Consider the following 19,067-nt stretch of genomic DNA (forward strand, 5'->3'; position numbering starts at 1 on the left):
AGTCATGTACACATTGTAGGATCCCATTCCCTTATCCCCTTTACCTACCTCTTCAGTCCAATTAATATCGGGGTAGTTGAAATCCCCCATGATTATTATTCTATGTTTTTTTACTCATTTCCATAATTTGTCTGCATATTTCTTCCTCCACCTCCCTTCCACTATTAGGTGGCCTGTAGACTACACCTATTAGCATGCTTGATCCTTTATTATCTTTTATCTCTATCCATATGGATTCTATTTTTATCTTGCTGATAGCTGCGTCACTTTTTTCTACTGCCATTATGTTATTCCTAATAAGTACAGCTACTCCACCTCCCCTTTTTCCCTCTCTATCTTTTCTAAATATGTTATACCCTGCAATGTTCAATTCCCAGTCCTGATATTTCTGTGGCCATGTCTCAGTAATCCCTACTATGTCTGGTTCCTCGCAACATATGATTGCCTCTAGCTTGCTTTTTTTTTTATTATGGTCACTGTGTGCATTGCAGTTTTACTCATTTTTAATAGGATTTCCTCTCACTTTATGTTTAACCATCTTTTTAGACACCTGTTCTACAATTCTATTTATTCCCTTGCCATCAATGTCTTCCCTTACTTTATTCTTTCCTAGGCTCTCTTTTCCTGTTTTGATAATAATTAGGCTAGTTAGGTTTCTTGTAGCTCCCTCCCTCCATCTTACTAGTTTAAAGCCTTTGCCACCTCCCTGTTTAAGCTTTCCACTAGGACACAGGTCCCATCCTGGTTCAGGTGGAGCCCGTCCCGTCGGTACAGCTCCTTCCTGTCCCAGAACTGGTGCCAGTGTCCCATGAAAAGGAACCCCTCTTTCCCACACCAGCCCTTTAGCCACGTGTTAATTCTCCGGATCTGTCTGCTTCATTGCCAATTTGCACGTGGCTCGGGCAGTAATCCAGAGATTAATACCCTCGAGGTCCTGCTTTCCAATTTAGAGCCTAACTCCAGATACTCTTTAGCAGGACCTCCTCCCTGTTCCTACCTATGTTGTTTGTTCCAACATGAACCACGACAACTGGATTTTTCCCCTCCCTTTCCAAGTTCCTCTCCAGCCGCCGTGAGATATCTCTTACCCTGGCACCGGGTAGGGAACACACCCTTGGGGATTCTGGTTCTTGGTTGCAGAGGACGCTATCTATCCCCCTAATTATTGCGTCCCCTATCATTACCACATTTCTATTCTGCTCTCCACCCCCCCCCCCCCCCCCCCTTGGACAGCCTTCTGAGCCATGGTGCCTTGGTCTGCATTGTGGCTGTCCTCCCCGCAGTCTCTCTGCTTGCCCTCACAGGTAGCGGGTACATCGTACCTGTTGGACAGGACCAGTGTCTGCAGGACCTCCTCAACCTCTCCTAAATCTCTGCTACCCCTCTCCCTGACAGTCACACCCTTCCCTTGCTGAACCTGCACTTTCCTCTGGGGTGTGACTGCATTCTGGAAAAAACTGTCCAGAGGGGGAAAACAGATTATGAGAGTAAGCTTGCAGGGAACATAAAAACTGACTGTAAAAGCTTCTATAGATATGTGAAGAGAAAAAGATTGGTGAAGCCAAGCGTAGGTCCCTTACAGTCAGAATCAGGGGAATTTATAATGGGGAACAAAGAAATGGCAGACCAGTTAAATACATATTTTGGTTCTGTCTTCACAAAGGAGGACACAAATAACCTCCCAGAGATGTCGGGGAACATAGGGTCTGATGAGAGGGAGGAACTGAAAGAAATCAGTATTTGTAGGGAAATGGTGTTAGGGAAATTGACAGGATTGAAGGCCGATAAATCCCCAGGGGCTGATAATCTACATCCCAGGGTACTTAAGGAAGTGGCCCTAGAAATAGTAGATGCATTGCTGGTCATCTTCCAGAACTCGATAGACTCTGGAACAGTACCCATGGATTGGAGATAAGCTAATGTTACCCCACTATTCAAAAAAGTTGGTAGAGAAAAAGCGGGGAATTATAGACCGGTAAGCCTGACATCGGTAGTGGGGAAAATGCTAGAGTCCATTAGAAAAGATGTAATGGCAGAGCACTTGGAAAGCAGTGACAGGATCGGACAAAGTCAGCATGGATTTACAAAAGGTAAATCGTGCTTGACTAATCTACTGGAATTTTTTGAGGATTTAACTGGTAAAATAGATAAGGGAGAACCAGTGGATGTGGTGTATTTGGACTTTCAGAAGGCTTTCGATAAGGTCCCGCATAAGAGATTAGCGTGCAAAATTAAGGCACATGGGATTGGGGGCAAGGTATTGACTTGGATAGAGAACTGGTTGGCAGATAGAAAGCAAAGAGTTGGAATAAACGGGTCGTTTTCCCAGTGGCAGGCAGTGACTAGTGGGGTACCGCAAGGATCGGTCCTCGGACCCCAGCTGTTCACAATATATATTAATGATCTGGACGAGGGAATTGGATGTAGTATCTCCAAATTTGCAGACGACACAAAGCTAGGTGGGAGGGTATGCTGTGAGGAGGATGTCGTGAAACTCCAGTATGATTTGGACAGGTTGGGTGATTGGGCAGAAACATGGCAAATGCACTATAATGTGGATAAATGTGAGGTTATCCACTTTGGTGGCAAAAACAGGAAGGCAGATTATTATTTGAATGGCAATAGATTGGGAGAAGGGGAAGTGCAAAGAGACCTGGGTGTTCTTGTGCACCAGTCGCTGAAGGTAAGCATGCAGGTGCAGCAGGCAGTTAAGAAGGCAAATGGTATGTTGGCCTTCGTAGCAAGAGGGTTCGAGTACAGGAACAAGGATGTCTTGCTGCAGCTGTACAGGGCCTTGGTGAGACCACACCTTGAGTATTGTGTGCAGTTTTGGTCGCCTTATCTGAGGAAGGGTGTTCTTGCCATGGAAGGAGTGCAGCGAAGATTCACCAGGCTGATACCTGGGATGGCAGGAATGACGTATGAGGAGAGATTGTGTCGATTGGGCTTGTACTCACTGGAATTTAAAAGATTGAGAGGGGATCTCATCGAAACCTATAAAATTCTGTCAAGCCTGGACAGACTAGATGCAGGAAGGATGTTCCCGATGGCCGGGGAGTCCAGAACTAGGGGTCATAGTCTAAGGATAAGGGGCAAGCCATTTAGGACTGAGATGAGGAGGAATTTCTTCACCCAGAGAGTGGTGAACCTGTGGAATTCTCTGCCACAGAGGGCGGTGGAGGCCAGTTCATTAAATATATTCAAGAAGGAGTTGCATATATTTCTTAAGGCTAAAGGGATCAAGGGATATGGGGAGAAGGCAGAGACAGGGTACTGAATTTGGATGATCAGCCATGATCTCATTGAATGGCGGAGCAGGCTCGAGGGGCCGAATGGCCTACTCCTGCTCCTATCTTCTATGTTTCTATGAAATTCCTCCCCCTCCCTTATGTGTCAGAGTGCCTCCAACTCGCACTCCAGCTCAGTGACTCTGAGCCGCAGAGATTCGAGATGGAGATACTCCGATATAAGGGAGGGGGAGGAATTTCTCGACAGTTTTATCCAGAATGCAGTCTGAGCCAGAGAGATTTGAGATGGAGACATCTCCTGCAGATGTGTTCGCTCGAGACAGTCTCGCTGTCCACAAACTCCAACATACTGCAGTCCAGACACACAACCTGCCCGGCCATATCATAGTCTAGCCTTATTTTATTTATTTAATTCGTTAAAATCTTTGTTCAATGATTATTTATAATTATATTAATTAGTGTAACAAGGTAAGCTATAAATTTAATACAGTACTTTGTAGTTTCCCACACCTAGTTTAAAACACTGCCCTAGGTTAGAGAGAGGAGAGAAAAAAAACCTTAATACTCACCAACCAATCACCTACCTGCTGTCCTGTGACGTCACTCCTTGTTTTTTGGAAATCGTCAAAAGTTCGGCCATCGCTGATACCGTCTCCAATCAGGTCATCCCGCCATCTCCCAGTGTCAATCCCGCCTCCAAACAGATCATCCCGCCATCTCCCAGTGTTAATCCCGCCATCTCCCAGTGTTAATCCCACCATCTCCCAGTGTCAATCCCGCCTTCTCCCAGTGTCAATCCCGCCTTCTCCCAGTGTCAATCCCGCGATCTCCCAGTGTTATTCCCGCCATCTCCCAGTGTTATTCCATCTCCCAGTGTTATTCCCACCATCTCCCAGTGTTATTCCCACCATCTCCCAGAGTTATACCCACCATCTCCCAGTGTTATTCCATCTCCCAGTGTTATTCCCACCATCTCCCAGTATTAATCTGCCGGCTCCCAGTGTTATTCCCACCATCTCCCAGAGTTATACCCACCATCTCCCAGTGTTATTCCATCTCCCAGTGTTATTCCCACCATCTCCCAGTGTTATTCCCACCATCTCCCAGAGTTATACCCACCATCTCCCAGTGTTATTCCATCTCCCAGTGTTATTCCCACCATCTCCCAGTGTTATTCCCACCATCTCCCAGAGTTATACCCACCATCTCCCAGTGTTATTCCATCTCCCAGTGTTATTCCCACCATCTCCCAGTATTAATCTGCCGGCTCCCAGTGTTATTCCCACCATCTCCCAGTGTTATTCCCACCATCTCCCAGTGTTATTCCCACCATCTCCCAGTGTTATTCCCACCATCTCCCAGTGTTATTCCCACCATCTCCCAGTGTTATTCCCACCATCTCCCAGTGTTATTCCCACCATCTCCCAGAGTTATACCCACCATCTCCCAGTGTTATTCCCACCATCTCCCAGTGTTATTCCCACCATCTCCCAGTGTTATTCCCACCATCTCCCAGTGTTAATCTCGCCATCTCCCAGTGATATTGCCACTTGGGGTTCACCATGTCGGGGGTGGGGGGGGATGCTGTGCGCGGGTGTAAAGAGCGGCCAGACCTTTCGAGGTAGAAATGACAAGATCGGTGACCTATGACGTTATAGGACATCACCGCTCATTCGGACAGGCCCACCCAGATTTGGGAAGGCGCCTCTGGCGGAGGCAAGACTGGGATCAGCGCGGCCCCGTGAATAGGCCAGGTTCTGAGGATACGTATCCCGATCCGGAAAATTCCGGGAAATCAGCACTGACATAGCAGCACACTTCTGCCTGCGATGCCAGTCAATACCCTTCGAGCCCTGCACCTCTTCCTGACTGGCAGTGAAAGGGTTACTCACTGTCTGCACAATCGGAATCCTCCAGACAAAAGCTGGCCTTGTGTCCCTCTGCCACCTTGCTGCCATTCAACGTAAGGATATCGTAATGGGTGAAGATGTCCATGCTGTGGTAGTGTCTGTGGTGAGAGGAAGAAGAGCTTAGATCAAACACACAATCCCCTACCCAATGGCACTCACTATCTGTGTGCACAGTCTGACAGCCTGCACGGGTTAGATACAGAGTAAAGCTCCCTCTACACTGTCCCATCAAACACTCCCAGGGCAGGTACAGCACAGGTTAGATACAGAGTAAAGCTCCCTCTACACTGTCCCATCAAACACTCCCAGGGCAGGTACAGCACAGGTTAGATACAGAGCAAAGCTCCCTCTACACTGTCCCATCAAACACTCCCAGGGCAGGTACAGCACAGGTTAGATACAGAGTAAAGCTCCCTCAACACTGTCCCATCAAACACTCCCAGGGCAGGTACAGCACAGGTTAGATACAGAGTAAAGCTCCCTCTACACTGTCCCATCAAACACTCCCAGGGCGGGTACAGCACGGGTTAGATACAGAGTAAAGCGCCCTCTACACTGTCCCATCAAACACTCCCAGGGCAGGTACAGCATGGGTTAGAACTCCCTCTACACTGTCCCATCATACACTCCCAGGGCAGGTACAGCACAGGTTAGATACAGAGTAAAGCTCCCTCTACACTGTCCCATCATACACTCCCAGGGCAGGTACAGCACAGGTTAGATACAGAGTAAAGCTCCCTCTACACTGTCCCATCAAACACTCCCAGGGCAGGTACAGCACGGGTTAGATACAGAGTAAAGCTCCCTCTACACTGTCCCATCAAACACTCCCAGGGCAGGTACATCACGGGTTAGATACAGAGTAAAGCTCCCTCTACACTGTCCCATCAAACACTCCCAGGGCGGGTACAGCATGGGTTAGATACAGAGTAAAGCGCCCTCTACACTGTCCCATCAAACACTCCCAGGGCAGGTACAGCACGGGTTAGAGCTCCCTCTACACTGTCCCATCATACACTCCCAGGGCAGGTACAGCACGGGTTAGATACAGAGTAAAGCTCCCTCTACACTGTCCCATCAAACACTCCCAGGGCAGGTACAGCACGGGTTAGATACAGAGTAAAGCTCCCTCTACACTGTCCCATCAAACACTCCCAGGGCAGGTACAGCACGGGTTAGATACAGAGTAAAGCTCCCTCTACACTGTCCCATCATACACTCCCAGGGCAGGTACAGCACAGGTTAGATGCAGAGTAAAGCTTACTCTACACTGTACCATCAAACACTCCCAGGGCAGGTACAGCACGGGTTAGATACAGAGTAAAGCTCCCTCTACACAGTCCCATCAAACACTCCCAGTACAGCTACAGTACGGGTTAGATACAGAGTAAAGCTCCCTCCACACTGTCCCATCAGTCACTCCCAGGGCAGGTACAGCACGGGTTAGATACAGAGTAAAGCTCCCTCTACACTGTCCCATCAAACACTCCCAGGGCAGGTACAGCATGGGTTAGATACAGAGTAAAGCTCCCTCTACACTGTCCCATCAAACACTCCCAGGGCAGGTACAGCACGGGTTAGATACAGAGTAAAGCTCCCTCTAAATTGTCCCATCAAACACTCCCAGGGCAGGGACAGCACGGGTTAGATATAGAGTAAAGCTCCCTCTACACTGTCCCATCAAACACTCCCAGGGCAGGTACAGCACGGGTTAGATACAGAGTAAAGCTCCCTCTACACTGTCCCATCAAACACTCCCAGGGCAGGTACAGCAAGGGTTAGATACAGAGCAAAGCTCCCTCTACACTGTCCCATCAAACACTCCCAGGGCAGGTACATCACGGGTTAGATACAGAGTAAAGCTCCCTCTACACTGTCCCATCAAACACTCCCAGGGCAGGTACAGCACAGGTTAGATACAGAGCAAAGCTCCCTCTACACTGTCCCATCAAACACTCCCAGGGCAGGTACAGCACAGGTTAGATACAGAGTAAAGCTCCCTCAACACTGTCCCATCAAACACTCCCAGGGCAGGTACAGCACAGGTTAGATACAGAGTAAAGCTCCCTCTACACTGTCCCATCAAACACTCCCAGGGCGGGTACAGCACAGGTTAGATACAGAGTAAAGCGCCCTCTACACTGTCCCATCAAACACTCCCAGGGCAGGTACAGCATGGGTTAGGACTCCCTCTACACTGTCCCATCATACACTCCCAGGGCAGGTACAGCACAGGTTAGATACAGAGTAAAGCTCCCTCTACACTGTCCCATCATACACTCCCAGGGCAGGTACAGCACAGGTTAGATACAGAGTAAAGCTCCCTCTACACTGTCCCATCAAACACTCCCAGGGCAGGTACAGCACAGGTTAGATACAGAGTAAAGCTCCCTCTACACTGTCCCATCAAACACTCCCAGGGCAGGTACATCACGGGTTAGATACAGAGTAAAGCTCCCTCTACACTGTCCCATCAAACACTCCCAAGGCAGGTACAGCACGGGTTAGATACAGAGTAAAGCTCCCTCTACACTGTCCCATCAAACACTCCCAGGGCAGGTTCAGCACTGATTAGATACAGAGTAAAGCGCCCTCTACACTGTCCCATCAAACACTCCCAGGGCAGGTACAGCACGGGTTAGATACAGAGTAAAGCTCCCTCTACACTGTCCCATCATACACTCCCAGGGCAGGTACAGCACAGGTTAGATGCAGAGTAAAGCTTCCTCTACACTGTCCCATCAAACACTCCCAGGGCAGGTACAGCACGGGTTAGATACAGAGTAAAGCTCCCTCTACACTGTCCCATCAAACACTCCCAGTACAGCTACAGTACGGGTTAGATACAGAGTAAAGCTCCCTCCACACTGTCCCATCAGTCACTCCCAGGGCAGGTACAGCACGGGTTAGATATAGAGTAAAGCTCCCTCTACACTGTCCCATCAAACACTCCCAGGGCAGGTACAGCACGGGTTAGATACAGAGTAAAGCTCCCTCTACACTGTCCCATCAAACACTCCCAGGGCAGGTACAGCAAGGGTTAGATACAGAGTAAAGCTCCCTCTACACTGTCCCATCAAACACTCCCAGGGCAGGTACAGCACGGGTTAGATACAGAGTAAAGCTCCCTCTACACTGTCCCATCAAACACTCCCAGGGCAGGTACAGCATGGTTAGATACAGAGTAAAGCTCCCTCTGCACTGCCCCATCAAACACTCCCAGGGCAGGTACAGCACGGGTTAGATACAGAGTAAAGCTCCCCCTACACTGTCCCATCAAACACTCCCAGGGCAGGTACAGCACGGGTTAGATACAGAGTAAAGCTCCCTCTGCACTGTCCCATCAAACACTCCCAGGGCAGGTACAGCACGGGTTAGATACAGAGTAAAGCTCCCTCTACACTGTCCCATCAAACACTCCCAGGGCAGGTACAGCACGGGTTAGATACAGAGTAAAGCTCCCTCTGCACTGTCCCATCAAACACTCCCAGGGCAGGTACAGCACGGGTTAGATACAGAGTAAAGCTCCCTCTGCACTGTCCCATCAAACACTCCCAGGGCAGGTACAGCACGGGTTAGATACAGAGTAAAGCTCCCTCTACACTGTCCCATCAAACACTCCCACCTGCCCTCGCTCTCCCTCTGTTCCCTCTCTCTTGCGTGTGCATCAAAGTTTTCTGCTGTAACCGCTCCTCCTGATTCAGTGAGGCGAGTCTGCCCTGTGCTTTTCTCCACATGAGCCGCCTGGTCTAGCCCCACTCTCGTGCTCGCTCTCTGTGCCCTACAATATCCCCCTTCCTCAAGCAGAATCACACACCCACAGACCTTGTTCCACCAGTCCCTCCGAGCCTCACTGACCCCGGGTAATGGAGGAGCCTTTTCCCCTCGCCTGGCAATGGTTGCCACCTCTTACCCGTGACACTCATGCCAGACCCAGGAGTGCCGGCCAGCCTTGGGCCGGAAGTCCGCCCGCCCGATGTTGAGGATCTCTGAGGAGAAGCGGAGGAGCCGGCGGTGCCCGTACGGCCAGTTGGCGTTCCTGGCAGTGCTGGAGAGGCAGTTCTCCTCGGCGGCGCAGTACAGCATGTGCAGGGGCCGGTCCTCGATGTAAGCGGTCTGCTGGACAAGCCGGGCATTCAGGATCAAGTCGGAGGAAGCTGTGGAGAGACAGGGCATAAAACACTCGAAAGCTGCAGCACTCTGCTGGAAAAGCAGTGAAAGGAAGACTTGCATTTCTATAGCGCCTGCCACGACCACTGGACGTCCCAAAGCGCTTTACAGCCAATGACATACTTTTTAAAGTGTGGTTACTGTTGTAATGTAGGAAACGCGGCAGCCAATTTGCGCACAGCAAGCTCCCACAAACAGCAATGTGATAATCACCAGATAATCTGTTTAGTGATGTTGTTTGAAGGGTAAATATTGGCCAGGACACCGGGGATAACTCCCCCTGCTCTTCTTTGAAATAGTGGCCGTGGGGTCTTTTACGTCCACTTGAGAGAGCAGAAGGGGCCTCGGTTTAATGTCTCATCCGAAAGACGGCACCTCCGACAGTGCAGCGCTCCCTCAGTACTGCACCTCCGACAGTGCAGCACTCCCTCAGTACTGCCCCTCCGACAGTGCAGCACTCCCTCAGTCCTGCCCCTCCGACAGTGCAGCGCTCCCTCAGTACTGCACTGGAGTGTCAGCCGGGATTTTGTGCTCAAGTCTCTGGAGTGGGACTTGAACCCACAACCTTCTGAGGCGAGAGAGTGCTACCCACTTAGCAACAGCTGATACTTCGTGTGACAGATCACTTTGGAGCACTGTCCCAGAGCAGCAATGACGGGTTGCACCGGGCCATAATGACTGAACAAAGGCTGTGGAGTGTCGGTTTATCCTCCGCTTCTCCCCTCCTCCCCCCAGAGACCCCGATTCAAGCTGGGGCACAGTCCCACGGGCACCAACAACCATCTCCTCCCTCACCCGTGGCCAATCTTCATATGACTACGGGCAGTGAGTGACAGCATTACGTCCAATCATTGGGCAGGAGCCATCACCGCCAGTCGTGATCCAGTTCTCACGCGATGCCCGCACACTCGCTTTGCCACTGGCTAGTGATCGGGGAGTGGGATCTAGACTGGAGCATTCCTGAGCCAGGCCGTGCCTAACCTGGGAATACTCGGGATGGTGCTGGGTGTAAAGTGGGGGTGCATGATCTGTAATTTGGAGGTCACTCTGTAGTATAACGAAGCATGATCTACATGACCTGGCAGCACTTAATGCGGAGATAAATGTAAAATAGAGGTGTACTGTCAGGGTAATGTAGAGGGAGCTCTGTACTGTACCCAACCCATGTTGTACTTGGGAGCGCTTGATCCGGACATCTGGTATAAGCTAGAGAAAGACTGCCTCAGGGGCACAGTGTACAAGAGTGAGGATGAATGTGTACAAAACATTGGTTAGGCCAGTTAGAGACTGTGCTCAGTTTTGGGAGCTTCATTATGGAAAGGACATTAAAGCCATTGAGTCGGACAGCATAGATTCACCAGGATGATGCCAGGAATGAGAAACTACAGTTATGAGGAGAGAGTTAGAATCATAGAATAGTTACAGCACAGAAGGAGGCCATTCGGCCCGTCGAGCCTATGCTGGCTCTCTGCAAGAGCGCTTCAGCTAGTCCCACTCCCTCTCCCTTTCCCCGTAGCCCTGTAAATTTTTTTCTTTCAGGTACTTGTCCAATTCCCTTTTGAAAGCCCCGATTGAATCTGCCTCCACCACCCTCTCAGGCAGTGAATTCCAGATCCTAACCACTCGCTGCGTAAAAAAGTTTTTCCTCATGTCGCCGTTGGTTCTTCTGCCAATCACCTTAAATCTGTGTCCTCTGGTTCTCGACCCTTCCGCCAATGGGAACAGTTTCTCTCTATCTACTCTGTCCAGACCCCTCATGATTTTGAACACCTCCATCAAATCTCCTCTCAACCTTTTCTGCTCTAAGGAGAACAACCCCAGCTTCTCCAGTCTATCCACGTAACTGAAGTCCCTCATCCCTGGAACCATTCTCGTAAATCTTTTCTGTACCCTCTCTAAAGCCTTCACATCCTTCCTAAAGTGCGGTGCCCAGAATTGGACACAGTACTCCAGTTGAGATACTGGGACTATTTTCACAGGAGCAGAGAAGGTTAAGAGGAGATTTATTGGTGGTTTTGGTAGAAGTAATGCAGAGGGAACCCCATATCTGGGTCATGCTGTCCCTGAGCTGGAGCGCTCGATACTGATGCTGGAGGAACTGCATTCCATTCTGGGCCCCGCCCCTCAGGAAGGATCCATTGGCCTCGGAGGGGGAGCAGCGCAGATTCACCAGAATGATACCGGGGCTAAAAGGGTTAAATTCTGAGGACAGGTTGTACAGACTGGGCTTGTATTCCCCTGAATATAGAAGATTAGGGGGTGATCTAATCAAGGTGTTTAAGATGATTAAAGGAGTTGATGGGGTAGACAGAGAAACTGTTTCCTCTGGTGATCGAAGGTCTGTAGCAGTAGCACAACAACAACAACTTGTATTTGTATAGCACCTTTAACTTAGTAAAACGTCCCAAGGTGCTTCACTGGAACATTATCAAACAAAATTTCACACCGAACCACATAAGGAGGTGACCAAAAGCTTGGTCAAAGAGGTAGGTTTTAAGCAGGGTGTTAAAGGAAGAAAGAGAGGTGGAGAGCAACGTACCCTTTAAGCTGCACAGCCCCCTCTGTAACCTCCTCCGACCCTACAACCCTCCCAGATCTCTGCGCTCCTCCAATTCTGGACTCTTGCGCATCCCCGATTTTAATCGCTCCACCATTGACAGCCGCGCCTTCAGCCCGTTAAAGGGGCCACGCAGGCGGAAAAAAAATTAGAGGGAACATTGGTAGAAAGCAGAGAGGTTTAGGGAGGGAATTCCAGAGATTAGGGCCTTGGCAGCTGATGGTGGAGTGATTAAAGTCGGGGATGCAAGAGGCCAGAATTGAGGCTCATGGAATAGGTGGCTTAAGGACAGAAAACGGCGAGTTGTGGTAAATGGCTGTTGTTCAGACTGGAGGATGGTCGACAGTGGTGTTCCCCAAGGGTCAGTGCTGGGGCCATTGCTTTTTTTTGATATATATAAAAGACCTGGATATTGGAATACAGAGTAGAATTTCTAAATTTGCCGATGACACCAAACTTGGGGGTGTGGCAAACAGTGAGGATGATATCAATCGACTGCAACAGGACATAGAAAGGCTGACAGAATGGGCAGACAAGTGGCAGATGGAGTTTAATACAGAGAAGTGGCAGAAGGAACAGGGAGAGGCAATATACACTTAATGGCACAGTTTTAAAGAGTGTGCAGGGACAGAGGGACCTGGGAGTTAATGTGCATAGGTCCCTGAAGGTGGCAGGACATATTGAGAGAGTGGTTAACAAAGCATATGGGATCTTGGGCTTCATAAATAGAGGTATTGAGACAAAAGTAGAGAAGTTATGCTGAACCTTTATAAAGCATTGGTTTGGCCACAACTGGAGTATTGCGTCCAGTTCTGGTCACCACACTTTAGGAAGGATGTGAAGGCCCTTGAGAGGGTGCAGAGGAGATTTACCAGAATGGTTCTGGGGATGGGGGATCTTCGCTACAAGGACAGGTTGGAGAAGCTGGATTTGTTTTCATTAGAGCAAAGGAGGTTGAGGGGTGATTTGATAGAGGTGTACAAGATTATGACGGGTTTGGATAGGCTAGACGGGGAAAGGCTGTTCCCACTAGTTGATGGTACAAGGACTAGGGGACACAGATTTAAGGTTTTGGGCATGAGATACAGGGGGGAAGTGAGGAAAACCTTTTCTACACAGTGAGTGGTGAGGACAAGAACTTGCTGCTGACGGAAGTGGTGGAAGCGGAGACACTCGGGGTAAAAATTCAGTAGCGCCCCCGGGGCCAATTTTCCCAGGTAGCGCTCCCGAGAGGGAGGAGGGGCGCTACTGGAAGCGCCCCGTGTCCCACTTGCGGCGCTGCGAGCCATAACCACGTGCTGCCACGTTGCACCGCGGTACTGCAGGCCTTCCTCCCCTTCTTAACGGGGAGGGGCCTGGCGCAGCGCGTCCCGGCGCTCAGCAGGGCCACCAGGGATTGGGAGTGCCGGCAAACGAGCCCGGCACTCAAGAGGATTGCCGGACTCACAGAGAGCAGCTGGCACCCCGCGGGGGGGGGGCTTCACGGGGGCCGGGGACAGCATTGAGGGCAGGTGCTGGCAGGCGGCCAGCAACAAAAACGGCCGCCCGCCGCCTCCCGTTTAACTAGCGCCACCCCGGCCGCAGGTAGGCCCCCCTGACCCCGTTGGACATAGCGTCCGGCGGTAAGTCGGGGGACGCCACCTAGTATTAGAGCCGGGGCGCAGCGCCGCGTGACGCTAACGGTTAGCACCGCCACTAACCTCCTGCTGAATTTCACAGGAGGCATTAGCGGCGCCGGGCCCAAGCGCTAGTTGATTTGCGCCCCGTTATAGGCGCTAACGGGAGGCGCAAATCAACCAAATTTAGCCCCCTCAATGTTTTCAGGGGGAGACTGGACAGGCACTTGAGGGAAATAAACGTGCAGGGCTACGGAGATAGAGCGGGGGAATGGGACTGACTGGATTGCTCTACAGAGAGCCGGCACCGACTCGATGGGCCGACTGGCCTCCTTCTGTGTCGTTATAACTCTATGACTATGACTAATTGGAGGAGCGCTGATATCTCGGAGGGTTGTAGGGCTGGAGGGGGTTACAGGGATAGGGAGGGGGGGGGTCGAGGCCATGGAGGGATTTGAACATGCGGACAAGGATTTTAAAATCGAGGCGTTGCCTGACCTCGCACCCCAATCACGACACACAGACCCAGAGATGACCCTGGAGTCTCCTTACTCTCAGAACAGATCACCCCAGCAGCAAACCGTGTTGCAGTCCTCTTGCATTTCACGTTGTTTCCATGGTTCTGGCACTGGCTCAACGTCATCTCATCGCCAGTGCACTTCACTCCACTCAGAACCATCTCTTTGGCGCCAGTGTCGGCATCCCAGTACCAGGTTTCCTTGGAAACAATGGGAGGTCAAAGGTTACGGGCACTACCACACATTAGCCCAAGTTTCCTGTGCAACAACCTAGAAGAGAAATGAGACGCTGAACAGTTTAATTCAGCGCCCCAGGCACAGCGGCACAGGCACGGCGGGCTGGATGGCCCCCTTCTGTGCTGTAGCACTCTATGACCTTGCGCCTCTGACCAGCAATCCCATCAAGCGAGTGCCGGGGTCAGAGTGTAGGGTAGCTGGATGTGCCCTTAGGCGCAGTCTTGCTTGGGGAGTAAGAACATAAGAAATAGGAGCAGGAGTCGGCCATTCGGCCCCTCGAGCCTGCTCCGCCATTCAATGAGATCATGGCTGATCTGATCTTGACCTCGACGCCACTTTCCTGCACTATCCCCATAACCCTCGACTCCCCTGTAGCTCAAATCTAGGACCGGGGGGGTCACAGTCTCAGGATAAGGGGTCGGCCATTTAAGAATGAGATGAGGAGGAATTTTTTCACTCAGAGGGCAGTGAATCTTTGGAATTTTCTACCCGAGGGCTGTGGAGGCTCAGTCGTTGAGTATATTGATCGGGCGGGAAAGTGGAGTTGAGGTCGATGATCAGACATGATCTTATTGAATGGCGGAGCAGGCTCGAGGGGTTGTATGGCCGACTCCTGCTCCTAATCCTTACGTTCTTGTAATTTGACCCCATCCCAGTCTTATGTGGGATGCGCAACGGGTCACTGCGGCAGTCACTGAGACAAGAGATTTCTTTGTCTAATACCTTCCGCTCATTCAGTTACTTAACTCGCCATTATGTTCAGGAGCGCTGAACCTTCCTCTCCTAACTGGAGCCTGGAGTGAGAAAGAGGGCGGCAGTCGGCTTGAAGGAGCCCAGCCAGCTCCCCTCCCCCCAGCTCGCTGGCACTGGTGTGGCCAACCTCCCTGGGGAAACCCCCAGAACAGCCAAGGAAGGAAGAACTTGCATTTCTCCAGCGCCTTTCGCCACCTCAGGATGTCCCAAAGCGCTTCACGGACAGTGAAGTACTTTTTGAAGTGTGGTCACTGTTGTAATGTAGGAAACGCGGCTGCCCATTTACGCACAGCAAGCTCCCACAAATAGCAGTGTGATAATGACCAGATCATCTGTTTTTAGTGATGTTGGTCGATGAATAAATATTGGCCCCAGGACACCAGGGAGAACTCTTCTTCAAAATAGTGCCATGGACCCTTTACATCCAAAGATTCACTGCCCTCTGAGTGAAAAAATTCCTCCTCATCTCAGTCTTAAATGGCCGACCTCTTATCCTGAGACTGTGACCCCCTAGTCCTAGATTTGAGCTACAGGGGAGTCGAGGGGTATGGGGATAGTGCAGGACAGTGGAGTTGAGGCCAAGATCAGATCAGCCATGATCTCATTGAATGGCGGAGCAGGCTCGAGGGGCCGAATGGCCGACTCCTTGTACATCCACCCGAGAGGGCAGACGGGGCCTCGGTTTAACGCCTCATCCAAAATACGGCACCTCTGACAGTGCAGCAATCCCTCAGCACTGCACTGGAGTGTCAGCCTGGATTGTGAGACTCAATCTGTGGATTGGGGGTTTGAACCCACGGCCTTCTGACTCAGTGCCGTAATGCCACAAGAGCCGGGCGTTCCCTGGTATCTGCAGTGGGGCAAGTGGTGACTGAAAGAGGAAATGTTGGGAAGGGGCTCCCCTGACAGCTCAGTGAGTCAATATTGGGTACGCTAGCCTAGCAGTCCCGGCACTGGACCAGCGACCCAGAGTAAAGAGTTCAAGTCCCACTAGGGCAAGTGATGAAACTGAATTCAGTAGATCTGGTAGTTTGTGGACGGACACCAGGGAAAGTGGCCATGAAGCTGTGGGATTGTCATAAGAACCCAACTGATTCACTAATGTCCTTCAGGGAAGGGAACCTGCTGTCCTTACCCGATCTGGGCTATACGTGACTCCAGTCCCAAACCAATGTGGTTGCCTCTATGCCAAAAGGGCAACAAGTGGTGGGCAAATGATGTAGCCTTGTCAGCATCACCCACAAGAAAATGCAGTGCCCGTTGTAGCACTGAACCTGACAGACATAGAAACATAGAAGATAGGAGCAGGAGTAGGCCATTCGGCCCCTCGAGCCTGTTCCGCCATTTAATGAGATCATGGCTGATCATCCAAATTCAGTACCCTGTCCCTGCCTTCTCTCCATATCCCTTGATCCCTTTAGCCTTAAGGAATATATCTAACTCCACCAGGTCCCGGTCTCAATCCCAGGGCTCATCACAGCTGGGCTCAGTCAGTGCCTCCGTGCTTTCAGTCGCTCCTGGCCACGTGGAGCCAGACTGTGCCTCAGGGGCAGCCATTCCTGTCCCCGAGTCCGGGGGTTCAGGGTTCAAACCCTGCTGTGGACAGTCCCAGTGAGTGCAGACCGGAGCTCCAGGTCGACATCCGGCGGGATACTGATGTCCGGTGAGTGTGGGTGACCGCACCCCCCCCTTCCCTCATCGTATGGGTTGTGGGAGCCCAGTAAACCCTCCCGTGTAGGACTAACCACCCCCCAGTGACTGGTATCTGTGTCCCCTTCCCATGGAGGAGAGTGTGAAGTAATGGGAGTACGTGTGGGCTGATTAACAGTCTGGCAGGGTGGCGTATTTGTTGTTTTCGTAGCTTCACATTTATTCTTCGGAAAACAGTGTGATGTGGTGGAAGGTTTCGCAGACTGATTAACAGTCTGACAGTCAACAACATCACGTCACCCCGTCCGTCCGTCCGTTAATCAGCCTGCGAATCCTCCCACTACTTCGCACCTCTCTCTACAGGATGTAGTGTGACAGGGCACACGGCTCCGATAGCCTGTGAGGATTCGGGGAATGATTCGATATCCTCCCTCCTCTATCGCACATGTACGTTAGTGCGGCTCTTGCCCGCCCCGCTGGGTTTACCAAGTCCCTGGGTTGTACCTACCGTGACTGCGTGCAGGGAATAGCCCAAACCTAGCTGCCGACACACGACCATCGCCTCGCTCGTGGTCCACCTGTCACTGCATATCATCCCCCACCTTTTGCCGTGTAGAATTTCCACACGACCTTCAAAGACCGTTCTCCCACCGACTATCCGGATCTGTGGAAAGTTCTCACCAATGTCAGCATGCAGATCCCTAACCCAACCCTGTTCACCCTCCTCTATCACTCTCTCCTCCCATCCATCCCTCCCTCCCTCACTCCCTGTATCTCTCTCCCTCTCTCTCTCCTCCCATCCATCCCTCCCTCCCTCCCTCACTCCCTGTATCTCTCTCCCTCTCTCTCTCTCCTCCCATCCATCCCTCCCTCACTCACTCCCTTTATCACTCCTTCCCTCTCCCTCCCTCCCGCTCACTCCCTCCCTGTCTCTCTCTCTCCCTCTCTGTCTCTCTCTCTCCCTCTCTCTCTCTCCCTCTCTCTCTCTCTCACTCCCTCTCTCTCACTCCCTCTCTCTCCCTCTCACTCCCTCTCACTCCCTCCCTCTCCCTCTCACTCCCTCTCTCTCCCTCTCACTCCCTCTCTCTCTCTCACTCCCTCTGTCTCTCTCTCCCTGTCTCCCTCTCTCTCTCTCCCTCTCTCTCACTCCCTCTCTCTCTCTCTCACTCCCTCTGTCTCTCTCTCACTCCCTCTCTCTCTCTCTCTCCCTCTCTCACTCCCTCTCTCTCCCTCTCACTCTCTCTCACTCTCCCTCTCACTCTCTCTCACTCCCTCTCTCTCTCTCTCTCTCTCCCTGTCTTCCTCTCTGTCTCTCTCACTCCCTCTCTCTCTCTCACTCCCTCTCTCTCTCACTCTCCGTCTCTAACTCCCTTTCCGTCTCTCTCACTCCCTTCCCTATCTGTCTCACACAGTCTCCCCTTCACACCCTCTCTCTCACCCGCAGTCTCTGTCTCGCTCTCTCATCCTCAGTCTCTCCTAGTCTCGCTCCCTCAGTCTCTCACTCCTTCCCCTCTCTCAATCCCTGTCCCTCACTCCCTCAGTCTCTCACTCACGCCTTCCCTCTCGCTCACACTCCCTCTCTCTATGTCCCTCTCCCATACCCTCCCCGTACTCCCTCTCTCAATCTCCCTCCCCCTCTCAAAGCCTCTTTCCCCCTCACTCCCTCAGTCTCTCCCAGCCTCTCTATTCCCCTCACTCACTCACTCACCCTGTCTTTCACTCTTTTCCCCTCCCACTCTCCCTCCCTCCTTTCCCCTCCATCTCTCACTCTTTCACACCGTCTCTTGCTCCCCTCACTAACTAACTCTGTCTTTCACTCCTTTACCCTCCCCCTCTCCATCTCTCTCCTTCTCTCCTTTTCCCTGCCTCCCTCCTTTCCCTGTCCCCCTCACTCCCTCTCTCACTATTTTTTCCTCCCTCTCTCTGTCTTTCCCCCCACCACCCTCTTCATTTAGCGTTTCACCTCTGACCCTCTCCCCGCATCAGGGATTTAATAGTTTGGCCCACAACTGGGCAAATTAACAGCTGGGACCCAGGGGCAATGGAACCGAAGCAAACCAGTGGCGACCAACACTGCGCCGTGCCCTGTTGTCAGGTTCTGGTGGGTGCGAGCGAGAGAGTCGAGACGTACGTACTTCCACGCCATGGTTGGCGTATCCAATGCCCAATTGCCGACAAGCCACCGTGGCTTCCAGCATCCCCCAGCCTTCTCCGCAGAGCAGGCCCCATTGCTGGGTCCCGTTAGCTACTCCTGTCACGACCTCCACCCTGCCCTCGAAAGGTGTCCGTCCTCCGCCGAGCCGAATCTGCGAGCGTTAGCGGATTAAGATGTTAGTAGCTGAAGCCCAACCAGGAATGCTGGGTCACCGGGCACAGTATTGCAAAAGCAGAGTCAGTGTTGTGTATAA

At 51.6% G+C, this 19,067-nt stretch overlaps 1 protein-coding gene across 2 annotated transcripts in view; it reads right to left on the reverse strand.

Annotated features, from left to right (window-relative positions):
- LOC147123832 (lysyl oxidase homolog 3B-like) overlaps positions 1 to 19,067 on the reverse strand; it is a 72,432-nt gene that overhangs the window by 13,897 nt on the left and 39,468 nt on the right. Inside the window, exons 4-7 of one of the 2 annotated variants that reach the window (XM_085976336.1) lie at positions 17,168 to 17,323; positions 14,054 to 14,219; positions 9,072 to 9,315; positions 5,141 to 5,256 (exon numbers count right to left, since the gene is read on the reverse strand). In XM_085976336.1, the coding sequence (XP_085832462.1) occupies positions 5,141 to 5,256; positions 9,072 to 9,315; positions 14,054 to 14,219; positions 17,168 to 17,323 (682 nt within the window). Of the gene's footprint in view, positions 1 to 5,140; positions 5,257 to 9,071; positions 9,316 to 14,053; positions 14,220 to 17,167; positions 17,324 to 18,794; positions 18,966 to 19,067 lie in introns of both variants that reach the window. The other variant, XM_085976331.1, reaches the window with a different exon arrangement.

This window comes from Somniosus microcephalus, chromosome 2 (genome assembly GCF_052327205.1).
Source record: "Somniosus microcephalus isolate GS21.2 chromosome 2, FLI_Smic_1.0, whole genome shotgun sequence".
Lineage (NCBI taxonomy): Eukaryota > Metazoa > Chordata > Chondrichthyes > Squaliformes > Somniosidae > Somniosus > Somniosus microcephalus.